Source organism: Garra rufa, chromosome 20, assembly GCF_049309525.1.
Source record: "Garra rufa chromosome 20, GarRuf1.0, whole genome shotgun sequence".
NCBI lineage: Eukaryota > Metazoa > Chordata > Actinopteri > Cypriniformes > Cyprinidae > Garra > Garra rufa.
The window spans coordinates 8,657,895-8,671,155 of record NC_133380.1 but is presented as its reverse complement, the minus strand read 5'-3'; the positions used below and the strand labels follow the sequence as shown (position 1 = coordinate 8,671,155).

At 38.5% G+C, this 13,261-nt stretch overlaps 1 protein-coding gene across 1 annotated transcript; it reads left to right on the top strand.

Annotated features, from left to right (window-relative positions):
- Positions 1–342: 342 nt before the first annotated feature.
- On the top strand, positions 343–13,094 carry itih3b.1 (inter-alpha-trypsin inhibitor heavy chain 3b, tandem duplicate 1). The gene is made up of 21 exons (XM_073825652.1): positions 343–489; positions 856–1,019; positions 1,244–1,348; positions 1,493–1,655; positions 1,772–1,882; positions 1,978–2,106; positions 2,279–2,395; positions 5,114–5,282; positions 5,490–5,600; positions 6,432–6,613; positions 6,969–7,148; positions 7,904–8,031; positions 8,122–8,312; positions 8,403–8,441; positions 10,093–10,128; positions 10,209–10,289; positions 10,385–10,486; positions 10,579–10,756; positions 11,139–11,287; positions 11,479–11,563; positions 12,779–13,094. The coding sequence occupies exons 1-21, from the start codon at positions 415–417 to the stop codon at positions 12,891–12,893; spliced, it is 2,610 nt and encodes an 869-aa protein (XP_073681753.1). The 5' UTR covers positions 343–414; the 3' UTR covers positions 12,894–13,094.
- Positions 13,095–13,261: the final 167 nt, after the last annotated feature.

Here is a 13,261-nt window from a genome sequence, read left to right as displayed (position 1 = left end):
CTAAGACCAGCCAACCAGCCTAGGCTGGTTTTAGCTGTTTTTTTCAGCAGGGTACAGAAAGCATGGAATAATAAAGTTACAATAATAAAGATATTTTTAGTCAGACACATTTCCCGCTCTCTTTCATCTTGGGACCGAGCTGTCAAAAAATGCATAATAAAAGACCCATTTAAATTATTATAATCATGCAGGTTTTTTTTTTTTTTTTAAAACACTTACTGTACATGCAAATCAACGTCACTTCTTGCACACTTAAAGCCATGGAAGCAGCTGGCATATTTCTTATTAATTCATTCGAATCTGTTTCAGTCTCAGTTTTACCATAAAAGGGCATTTTAGAGTGGGCAGTGTCTGAGCCCTGCCTTAGTACTAGCTTTATTAGTTGTCTGTTTTTCCATTTCTTCACAGATCACCATGGACAAAGTTGCACTGAGACTAACTTTCTTTGGCCTTCTGTTCGCCTGTGTCAACTTGGCTGCTGAAAACAAGGTAAAGTCAACAATTAGAAACAACTTTATTTACTTTATTTCTCAGTTGTCTTATATCTTCAAGTTAGATATAATTGAGATAGAAGATGGAACAAAACAAAATAAATACTGTAATCTTAGTTTAAAAATTTTTTAAATGCAAACTCTTCTAAAAACTGTTACGTTTAGAATTTGTATTCATTAGTAATGGCACACGGAGGCTCAAAATACTGTGTAAATATTTAATCAAGTTTGAGCGGAAAGTCCACATTACTACATACTGTGGGGTTGTTTTGTTTAATAAGTACAATTTGCATTCGGTGTGTATTTGACCAAAATAGCCTCCGTCCTAAGAGCCTTATACTGATACTTGTTCACTCTAATACAGAAACAAGATATAGATATTTACAGCTTCCACATTAATTCTACGGTCACCAGCCGCTACGCTACAACCGTCATCACAAGCCGTGTGGCAAACCTCTTGAATCAGTCTCAGGAGGTCCATTTTGAGGTCAAGATTCCCAAGGATGCCTTCATCAGCCAGTTTAGAATGCAAGTAACTACACAAACACTATCCAGTGCAACAAAATTTTCAAGCAAGTGTAAAACTAAACTTATCTTTCAATTTTCATGCGAACAGCCAGACTTATTTATTCATTTAACTTTAACTATTAAAAGACAAAAACACTATTAGTACATTAATTTTACCCCCATTCGGTCTAGTAACCTCAATTCCTGATAGTATTAGCTGATAATAACTATTCTTGTCACATTAGGACCATAGAAGGAAAAACATATGATGGGGTTGTGAAGGAAAAAGAAGAAGCTCAGCAGCAGTACAATCAAGCAGTATCTCAAGGACAAAGCGCTGGAATTGTCAGGTACTTGGTATTTGAAAGATTATTCCCATAGCCCAATCAGTAGAGCATGACACTTGTTATGACACAACGCCAAAGTTATGGGTTTGCATGTAAAGAATAGTTTAATAAAATTACTAAATATTCTGGTTTCTATTTCTGTTATAGTGCTGTTGGAAGGACTTTAGAGGACTTTAAAACTTCTGTGACGGTGGCTGCTTTTAGTAAAGTGACTTTTGAGCTGACCTACGAGGAACTGCTAAAGCGTCGCCTCGGCAAATATGAGCTACTCATCAGTGCCCAACCAATGCAGCCAGTGGCAGACTTCAAGGTGTGAAAGGAAACGCATCATGATTGATGAAATTAGGTTTTATGGATGGGGGTTTATGTTCATCAAAATGGAAAAAGACAAAGAAATGTACAACTTCTGAGTTTTATTTTGGTTAGATTGACATACACATTCATGAGAATCCAGGAATTTCCTTCTTGGAAGTCAAAGGTGGTCTGAACACAAAGGATTTGACCAATGCAGTCACAACTATCCGAGCAGATAAAGATGTAAGAAATAAAAATGGAAATCAATAACAAAAAACAAGCCTGAATATGTTATGATGATATATTTTGTGATAACTTTTTCCATTTTGCAAATTTAGGCATGGGTGAAGTTCTACCCCACCCGCGAGCAGCAAAAAAAGTGTGATGACTGTAGTAAAAATGGCCTGAATGGCAACCTGGTCATTATATATGATGTTGAGAGACAAGAGCAAATTGGAGATCTAACGGTATGTAGTGCACTTAGGTATTTAGATGAAAGAAACTGGCAGGAAGACGAATGTGTTGACAACCAGAAAGTGTTTACTGACAACAATTTAGAGCAACAAAGTGACATGAGTGATTCATTTTCAGTTAGAGTGTTGGAACTCTAACTGAATGCTAAATATCCTTCTATTTCAGGTATCAAATGGCTACTTCGTCCACTACTTTGCACCCACAAATATTCAACGCATTCCCAAAAATGTGGTGTTTATCATTGATAAAAGTGGCTCCATGTCAGGCAAAAAAATGAAGCAGGTGAATTTGCTTCTTTGGGATTGAATCTTAAGAATGAAGCAAAAGTTTTTTTTATGTAGTTATGGTTCCCCTTCAGTCGAATCTATTCTACGTTACATTGGGATCTCGCCTGAGCCTTATTCAAAAGGCCAATGAACATTGGCGAGTGGTATTTGCATGCCGAACCACTCCCCCGTGCATACGGGTATAAAGAGGACCATCTGCTCCCACGGAGTCTAAGTGGCAGATTTTGCTACTTGCCATTCTCTCGAAGCGGGGAACTCAACCGTGCAGCCTAGCAGCCCCACGGCAGTCCACCCACCCTGCAGAATGAGGACTCCCCCCCGTGATGTTCCAGCTAGCTCTGAGCTATATCGGCAAGCCCCGGCCTCTCCGGCTTGCCCTTTCCCAATTCCTCCCTTTGCCAGTAGCCTCTTCTCATAGTAGCACTGACACACAGCTGACCTCTGGGGCTCAAGTACGCCCTTCCCCAGCGAGCCTCCTCGCACAGACACTGTGCGAGTCCAGGCAGGACGAGGAGTAAGTATTGTTGGTTGCGCCACAGAACTGGCCCACCCGGACTTAGGTCTTAGTAACCGTCTCCCTCGTGGCAGCCCCTCCCTGCTTGGGCATGGGCACCCTCAGACCTCTCCGGCCTGTTCCAGGCCGTCATAGACTGTCACTCAGTTCCAAGCCCCCTTACTAGGCAGGCTTATGCACTGAGACAAGGTCTGTTGGCTGACTAAGGTTCCTCTCGAGGGAGGACCCACAAAGATGCACGATTGCAGAAGTACTTTCCTTCCTGCAGGACAAGTTGGAGCGCAGGTTGTCCCCTTCACTCCACAATGCAGGTAAGCACCCACTGGTCGTGAAGCTCCTGCTAGGCGTGAGGGATTAATCCTTTTCAGACCGCGCCCCAACCCCCTTGGGATCTCTCTGCCGCCCTCCGAGGCCTACGGGGGGCCCCATTTTTTTGAGCAACTGGCCCCAGTCGAGCTATTCTGTCGCTTAGACAGCGCTCCTAGCTGCCCTGGCTCCCTTCAGAGGGTATGGGACCTAGAAGCCTTCGCTGTCAGCGAAGCGTGCAGAGAATTCGGGCCCGGTCATTCTCACGTAAACAAAACCTGAGACCCCGGCCCGGCTCTTTGCCCCGGGTTCCCATCTCGCCTTTCCAGCAATCAGGTGGAAGTCACATTCAATCCTGGAAACCTGAACTCCTAAAAGCGACCAAAGAAAACATAGAAGAAGCAAAGCCGTTTGTGAAGACGATTATGAGTGGTGGATGTAAAGTATCTAACATCTGCTAACTGAACAAAAGCATTCTACATGAATAAATAGATGCATGAGGAAAATAACACCCTAAAGAGAAAATGATGGCCTAACTGACACCATTCAGAAAACATATGATCTGCATGGTTTTGGTAACTGAATATGCAATCAGTCGAGCTATTCTGTCGCTTAGACAGCGCTCCTAGCTGCCCTGGCTCCCATCAGAGGGTATGGGACCTAGAAGCCTTCGCTGTCAGCGAAGCGTGCCAAGAATTCGGGCCCGGTCATTCTCACGTGAACAAAACCTGAAACCGGCCCGGCTCTGTGCCCCGGGTTCCCATCTCGCCTTTCCAGCAATCAGGTGGTGAATCTGCAAGCTCTGCCCTGGAGGAGGCAGACCCAGTTTCTGCGATGTTGTGTATGCACTCGGCATTCCAGATGCACCGAGCAGCTCTTTTTGCTCCGGAGGTCAGCAGAAAGGAAATGCTGTCTCTAAACTGAGGTAGGCTCATTGGGTGGTAGATGCCATATCCCTGTCATTTGTATCAGGGTCTACCAGGCCCCTTAGGAAATTCTTACGCGTTGGCCCTTGGCGCCTCACGAGCAGATATCTAAGAGCTGCGGGCTGGGCGACACCGAATACCTTCGCTAGGGCTCATAACCCTTGCTCAGAGGCCATTCCTCCCGTGTCCTAACATAAGGACTTCAGGTGAGCGGGAAGCCGGCTGGTGTCGGCTTGCTGCGCCATCCCCACGAGAGTCCGTGCGCTATTTTCCCAGAATGTTCCCTCCGACGAACCCTGGGTCCTCCATGCCCCGCTGTCAGGGCTAGATGCGGAGTAGTTCTTGACTGTGCTCCTGCTGGGTCTCCTTCGCCCCGCAGGTTTTGTCAATTTTCTCAATATTCTCCAGTGGTCAGCCAGAAGGCCTCTGTTTTCCTTAGTATATTCCTAAAGTCTAATGGATATATTGAATTTACTTTCATTTCCACAGGTAAAGATCTCATGTGCTCCGCCCCCCCAACACATACTTTAGTACAACTGAACCTAACGCGGTGTTAGGTTCGTGGCCTTTTCCATGGGTCTAAGTTCCCAATGTAACGTCGAAGTGATTCGACTGAAGGGGAACGTCTAGGTTACATAGGTAACCCACATTCCCTGAAGGAGGGAACGGAGAAGTTACATTCCCCTGCCACGACCCAACGTCGCGCTTACGTCGGGCTCGATCTGGCTCTTCAGCAAAAACCTGAAATGAGTGATTGTAATGCCGCCCTCTTTATACCCGTATGCTCGGGGGAGTGGTTCGGCATGCAAATACCACTCGCCAATGTTCATTGGCCTTTTGAATAAGGCTCAGAGATGATTGGTCTCTCAGGCGAGATCCCAATGTAATGTCTCTGTTCCCTCCTTCAGGGAACGTGGGTTACCTAGACTTTTTCTAAGTTATAGCTAATGAAAGCATTATATTTTAGACTCGTTTGGCAATGCTGAGGATTTTGAGTGACCTTGGTGAGGATGACCACTTTGGATTGATCACATTCAGCAGTCACATTCAATCCTGGAAACCTGAACTCCTAAAAGCGACCAAAGAAAACATAGAAGAAGCAAAGCCGTTTGTGAAGACGATTATGAGTGGTGGATGTAAAGTATCTAACATCTGCTAACTGAACAAAAGCATTCTACATGAATAAATAGATGCATGAGGAAAAAAACACCCTTAAGAGAAAATGATGGCCTAACTGACACCATTCAGAAAACATATGATCTGCATGGTTTCGGTAACTGAATATGCAATCAAAGGGATCTAATTTTCACGTTATTTCATTTATTTGTAACTTTTCTTTTCAGCCACAAACATAAATGCTGCAGTGCTAAAAGCTGTGGACATGATTAACAAATACCGACAAGAGGGATCCGCATCCATCCTGATCCTGCTGACTGATGGAGATCCTACTACAGGCACAATATACCTGATTTACTCCTGCATGCACTCTTACATAAGTATTGCATAGTCATGGCCAAAATTATTGCAAGTGCCTATTTTTTCTGCAAAGGTACTGCTTCAGATTTTAACTTCTCCCAATGTCCAGGAGCAATATAGCGATGATCTGTGCATTTTCCAAAATGATTATACCTTGATCTGGATCAAAGATCTGTGGTCAGTCCTCAAAAGGCGAGTGGACAGGCAGAAACCCAGAAATTGTGATCAATTTTGAGCATTAATAAATCAAGATATCAGGATTTGGCCAGCATAATATAAATAAAGGTTCTTCACAATGCCACAGAAGAACCTTTTTTGTCTAAATGGTCTCATAAAGGTTCTTTGTGGCAAAAGAAGGTTCTTCAGATTATAAAAGGAAAGAAAGAGATGGTTATTAAAGGACTTTGGACTAAATAGGTCTTTGTGGAGCCAAAAACGGTTCTTCTATGGCATTACTGTGAATAACTTTTAAAAGCACCTTTTTTTAAAGAGTGAGCAAATTCCAGAGGTTATGAAGAAGAACAGACAACACTAAATTGACTTTTTGCATATATTGAATGTTGTTTCCAAAAAAGCCTTCAAAACGTCTGGAATGCTCATTGTTTTCCAGTATACCGTATAAACAGATGAGAAAAATACTGAAGCAAATACTTAATTTTTTGTCACTGCCAATACTTTTGGCCATGACTGTACTGTATATGTACTGTACAATTACATATGAAGAAAACAAAACAGGAAAAAAAATTGCATGACCCACTATACTAAAAAATACAAAATGCCTCTTGTTTTTTTTTTCTTTTTGCAAAAAGGTGAGACCAACCCAGTGAAAATTCAGCAAAATGTGAAAAAGGCGATTGGTGGAAAATTCCCATTGTACAGTTTGGGATTTGGGTTTGATGTCAGTTTTGAATTCCTGAAGAAGTTGTCTTTGGAAAATAATGGTGTTGCTCGCAGGATCTATGAGGATTCTGATGCCGATCTACAGCTGCAGGTCAGACATAAACTAGGACATCTTTCTGGTTTGGGTAAAGCTTGGGTCATTTTCCAGTGTTCCCAGAACTAAACCTTATTCTTTAACACAGAAGTAAGTCTATGAGCGAGACTTTGGTTCATTAGCCAAACCAGTGCGCTCATAATAAACATAATACAATGCAATAACATGGTAAAACGAACTAATTTGCAATATCTAGCAGCAAAATGAGCTGTTTTTTCACAGCTAAAAATAGCTGGACGTGGATGAAACCGGAAGCCAGACACCATTAGAAATGGCCCACTCTTAAAGAAAGAAAAAGTTGGATACATATGTTAAATTATTATAATTCCTTGTATTTGACCAATTTTAATAGGGCTTCTATGAGGAAGTGGCCATGCCACTCTTGACTGATGTCCACCTTAACTACCAAGGGGTGGGCAATTTAACCCAATCCACTTTCAGCCAATACTACAATGGTTCTGAGATTGTGGTAGCTGGTCAGATCTCTGATAACAGTTTGGAGACGTTCACTACTGAGGTCACGGCTTCATCGGTAAGATCACCACTATCCCTTGACAAACATTTAAAGGGAAGTTATTTACACATTTTTATGTCGTTCCAACTTGTGTGCAGTTATACACTACCATTCAAAAGTTTTGAACAGTAAGATTTTTAAAGTTTTTTAAAGAAGTCTCTTCTGATCACCAAACCTCCATTTATTAGCTCAAAAATACAGCAAAGGAACAAATTATGGAAACTGATCCTTTCATTTAGCAAGGATCCTTTAAATTGTTCAAAAGTGAATCTATTTCAGATAAATGCTGTTCTTCTGAACATACTATTCATCAAAGAAACCTGAAAACAAAAATCAAATATTTGAACATTGTAATAACAATAAATGTTTTTGAGCAGCAAATCAGAATATAAGAATGATTTCTAAAAAATATGACTGGAGTAATGATGCTAAAAATTTAGCTTTGAAATCATTGGAATAAATTACATTTTATATTAAAATAGAAAACTCTTAAATAGTATAAATATTTCAATTTTACTGTTCTTGCTGTACTTTGGATTCAAAAAAATGCAGACTTAGTGAGCAAAAGAGACTTCTTTAAAGAACATTAAAAATCTTACTGTTCAAAACTTTTGACTGGAAGTGTAGGTTGATATTCATGACGTGAATATTCTTTGAAATCCTTCTTTTGTGTTCAATGGAAAAAATCAACATACAGTTTTGGAATTACGTAATGGTGAGTAAATAATGACAGAAATTGTTTGAGCTTCTTACAGTTATTTTCTTTGTTCCAGAAAAGAAATAAGGTGGTATACCATAGCAGTGTACCTACAGGGGACCTCAGTAGTGACAGACCTGAAAACGAGAGCTTCATTAAAAGATTATGGGCCTTTCTAACCGTGAGGCAACTACTGGAGAAAATGTATAAATAGTTACTGATTCTACTCTCTATGTATGTCATAGTAGAACCGAATTTTCTTTATTTGAATTTAGCATTTTTTCTGTTCCTCAGGGTGCTTCTAAAAGGCCTGGAAAAAGACACTGCAAAGAAAGAAGCCCTTGATCTTTCTCTGATGTACAAATTTGTCACACCACTTACATCAATGGTGGTCACCAAGCCCCAGGAAGAAGAAATGCAGGTTGCCCACAAACCTGAAGAGGGAGAGAAGCCAAATAGGCTTTCATCGGGAAGAAAAATGTCAAGTAAAAGCCGTTGGATATTCTTTTTTTTTTTAATCAGAATAATCTTTATGCCGTTATATTTTGCTAATGAGCATTGTTTCTCCTGTCTAGTGATAAGAAAAGACAAGCCCAGCCATCTATTGCCAAAAGGTCCGCAGCTTTTTCTTTTTCCTACATTTCCAAATATGTTACCTAAAATAAAAACAGACTTATTATTTGTGAAATCACTTTATGTAACTTTATTCTTATCACTTGTAATTTTAAAAGTTAAAAAAATATATTTTTTTAAATAAATAAATACTCAGCAAGGACACATGAAATTGAGCAAAGGTGATTGTAAAGATACTTTTTTATTTAAAACATTACAACAGAAAACTGTTATTCCAAATGATAGTAATATTTCAAATTGCACAGTGTTACTGTTGTTACTTTATTTTTGATCAGTAAATGCAGAGACTTCTTTTGAAAACGTAAAAAATACAGTTGAGTTCAAAAGTTTACATACTCCTTGCAGAATCTGTAAAATGTTAATTATTAATCATACAAAATGCACATTATTCTTACATAGTACTGACCTGAAAAAGATATTTCACATAAATTACTTTTAGACATAGTCCACAAGAAAATAATAGTTACATTTATAAAAATGGCCTTGGTTCAAAAGTTTACATATACTTGATTCTTAATACCGTGCTTGTTTTTTGTTTTGTTTTCAACAGAAAGTCTGCTTTTATAACTAGCCAAGCTATACTATAATTTGTTGGAAAGTAGTGTCTGATGTGACTTTTCCACACTGCAGTTTCTAAGCTGCTTGCTTTTATCGGTGTAGGGCTACAGTGCCTTGCAAAAATATTCATACCCCTTCATTTTTTCACGTTTTGTTGCAGCATTATGTTAAACTGCTTAAAACTACTTTTTTCCACATCAATCTACATCTCATACACCACAATGACAAAGCACAAAACAGGTTTGTAACAACCAGTTGCATAAGTATTCATACCCTTTTCTGGGACACTCGGAATTTTGCTCAGGAGCATTCATTTTGCTTCTAGATGGTACTACACTTCGAGTGGAGTTAAACTGTGGCAAATTAATTTAAATGAGTATGATTTAGAAAGGCACACACCTCTCAGAAAAGTTCTAATAGCTGAAAATGCATATCAGAGCAAAAACCAAGTCTTGAGTTCGAGATAACTGCCTGTAGAGCTCAGTGACAGACTTGCGTTAAGGCAATGATCTAGGGAAGAGTTCAGAAAAAAATCTGCTGCACTGAAGGTTCACAGAAGCATTATCCATAATGGAAGACGATTGGAACGACTAGAACTCTAGAAAATGTCTGCCAGCCACCATCCAAGCTGACAGAGCTTGAGAGGTGAAAAGGTGAGGCAAAGAATGGCAGATAATTGCCAAATGCAGACGTGCAAATCTTGTCACATCATACCCAAAAAGACTTGAGGCTGTAAAGGTTCTTCAACTATGTACTGAGTTAAGGGTATAAATACTTATGCAATGTACTTATTGCAGTGTTTTATTTTTAATAAATTTGTAAAATTTGCAAATCTGGTTTTTGCTTTGTCATTATTATGGTGTATGGAGTGTAAATTGATGTGGGGAAAAAGTAATTTAAAGCAGTTTAACATAATGCTGCAACAAAACAAAATGTGAAAAAATGAAGGGGTGTGAATACTTTTGCAAGGCACTGTACAGTATATGTTACTGTACACCACTTTCTTTTCTGTTACTTCAATTCATGTAAATCCCCACTTGGACTTTTTTATTATTTTCTGTACTTTCATCATAGTGTCCCTACTGAGTGACCGTTCTACCGGGGTGAAAGGTGTGTATTCTAATATGTTAATGAGCATTAAATAAATGATTATAGCTGTTATACTGACTTTTACATTATTTTATTTCCAGAAGGATTTCTTGAAGTCTCTCTTGAATCTGTAGTACAATTACCAAGAGAAATTGCGAAACCTCTGGCAACCTTTCCTCCATGTATGTGAGCCTTGTGTGTATTCCCGTTATATAGTGCAGTGTCTTGTACAGTTTCATCCGACTTTATATTTCTTCATTCTCTTTTTGTCATTCAGCGAGGAGCATCAGGATCTTGAAATCATCTGGTAATGCTCAGCAGATTTGCTATGATGTTCCTCTTGCTCAGAAAGTCAGACTCATACAGAATGCCCTATCAGGTCAGAAAATGAACAGTAATATTTCATTGCTTCATTTGTTCATGTGTTTGTAAGCAAAATGTCATTGTAGTGTTTGTTAATACTCTAATCAGGGTTCTCTATGAATGGGCAACTTGAGTCATTTGGAGGAGAAGGCTTCAGTCAAATCGCAATTCATTACAAAGCTAATCACCACCTGCTGCTCAGCACTAGTGAAATGAACTACACTGACGGGCAGGAAACTGTGAATTTTTCATGGGACCAAGACCTCACCTACCATGAGAAAGAAAAGTAATGTGCTTATAAAACATTCTTCATAAATTAATAGTTCGTTAACTTTTCATACATTATAAAATTTACCAAATGCAAAAAAAAACAACTGTTTTAAAGCAAGTTTTAATAATCGTTCTCTATGGCTATAAGTTGGAATCACTTTCAGAACGCCATTTTCCTTGTGATGAATAGTAAACACAGCGACAGCCAATCAGAATCCATCCTGCTGTAAAGCGCGCAAACATTTAAAGCATAGACGACTAAACTGGAGCGTGCATTTATAATAAACAACGTTGATCGTCCATTTGTGTGGCGTGCATGGAGTTTTATATTGGTATCAGTATAGTTGTCTTTATAGTTATTTTTCTTAGTGTGAACAGCCCTTATTCTGTTTCATCAGCGTGTCTCTGATTCTACGGAGCAATGAAATGGACGTTACAATGGGAAACATCCGCGTTGTTATTCTTCTTCATAAAAAAGATGGTGACGTTTTTCTGTGGCCCGCCATTTGGCAACAACCAAAAGATCTCGGTTTGATGGGTGTTTTAGGTAAGACAGATGCTAATCAATTATACTTTATGGATGCAATGCTTAATATCTAATGATACCAAAAGATATTTTTGGTGTCATTATAAATTAAGTCAGTGATTTAATTCAATTTAAGTTTGTTAATTGTGTGATGTTACTGTACTGCTTTTAATTATGAAAATCATAATGTCATAACGTTAAAAATATTTCAGGAGAGGCTGATATTTCATATGAGGAGATTCCAGGATCACAAACCCCAACTTTAAAGTTAAAGGACAAGGAAGTAAAGACATCTTGGTAAGTGATCAATAAATAAATTACGTTTGTACGTTTGTAATAATTAAGAATGTGTCTTATGACTGCATTTATTTCATAAAAATACAATAGAATGTTAATATTGTTAATGTTAATTAATGAAAATGTTGACTGTTTTCTATTTTAAAGGTGCCATAGAATGCATTGATATTTTAAACTGTTCTCTGATATCTACATATAAGCTATATGGCATAGAAAATCTCCAGAAATGTTTTTTTTTTTTTTTTTTTTTTTTTTTTTTTACATTTACAAGTCCATTTACAACCCTAGGATTTGTCCCTAGAATGAAATGGTCTGTTATTGCCTTATTTGGAAGGTTCCTGAATATTAATGAGGAGCTCTGCTCTGATTGGCTGTCTCACAGAGCAGCTGGCACTCACACAGCTGTAAGGGAACACATGGAGGAAATATATATTTAATTACAGAGCTCTAGGCACTTTTAGTATGTGGTTTGTTGAAACTGCCGTTTTGAATGCGTGGTCATTTCTCTCACTATTGTGATTGTATGTGCTCTGTGTAATGTTATACTGCAGCGGCAGTACTTACCACACAAGCTTAGATGCTTGTTAGTGATGTTCAGGATCTGTAAATCATTCGCCAATCATCAGCACATTCATCTCTCCGTTTATGTGGTAAGTGAAATCTTATGTAACAGGCTACCGCTAGCACTGAGCTAACCATATCCCTTCAGTGGCTTGCCTTATTTTACTGATGTACTGACGTTAATGATGATTGGGCTATGCAAATGTTGGAGGCATAACTATTAATGATCGGGGCTATTGCATAATAGTTGGTGTTATGTTGAAATTGACCTAATTTTCAGTGGAAAATTGTATATAAGATTTATATAAGGAGGAGGAAATGTTGGTGTTTGAGACTCATGGTATGTCATGTCCATGTACTGAACTGTTATTATTCAACTATGCCAAGGTAAGTACAGTTTTCCATTCTATGGCACCTTTAATAAATTTAAAATGTAATTTATTCCTGTGAAGCATAGCTAACTTTTCAGTATCATTACTCCAGTCTTCAGTGTCACATCATCCTTCAGAAATCATTCTAATATGCTGATTTGGTGCTTAATTTTTAAAGTCCTTATTATTATAAATTTGTGACTAGTAGTGTGCATATAGCTGCATTTCCATAAAATTGCATTTTGGTGTATGATGTATAAGTAAGTGTTTGTTGTTATTTTAGGGTGATGGTGAAGGACTACAGACAAGCTTCTGCTCCTGTGGTTGGATGTTGGCTTGTACCATTCCAGGCTATCACACAGCAAGAGATTTCTGACTTCGCTGTCACTCAGCTCTAGAGTTCAGCAAAAATAATTTTTGTTGTCTATCACGCTGCCCTTTTCAGTAATATAACATATTCTTTAAATGGAGATTGTTGATCAAATAGCTATAAAATGTTTTTGAATGTTTATGAATGTGTTCTTTGTCCACACAAATGCAGCTGGCCTGGCAAGCTATGTGATAAAAAAATAAAAAATAAAGATGTAGTAACTCTTTGATTGGTGCCTCTCTGAGTATTGATTGTGCTTATTCCTGGAAATTATATATTTTGCTGTGGTCCTGACTGATAATATAAATAAAAACTTAACTTCACTTTTCTACTAAATATATTTGCAAATTATAGATAATATATTTTACAAAAGCATACTTCTATATTGACTTAAGT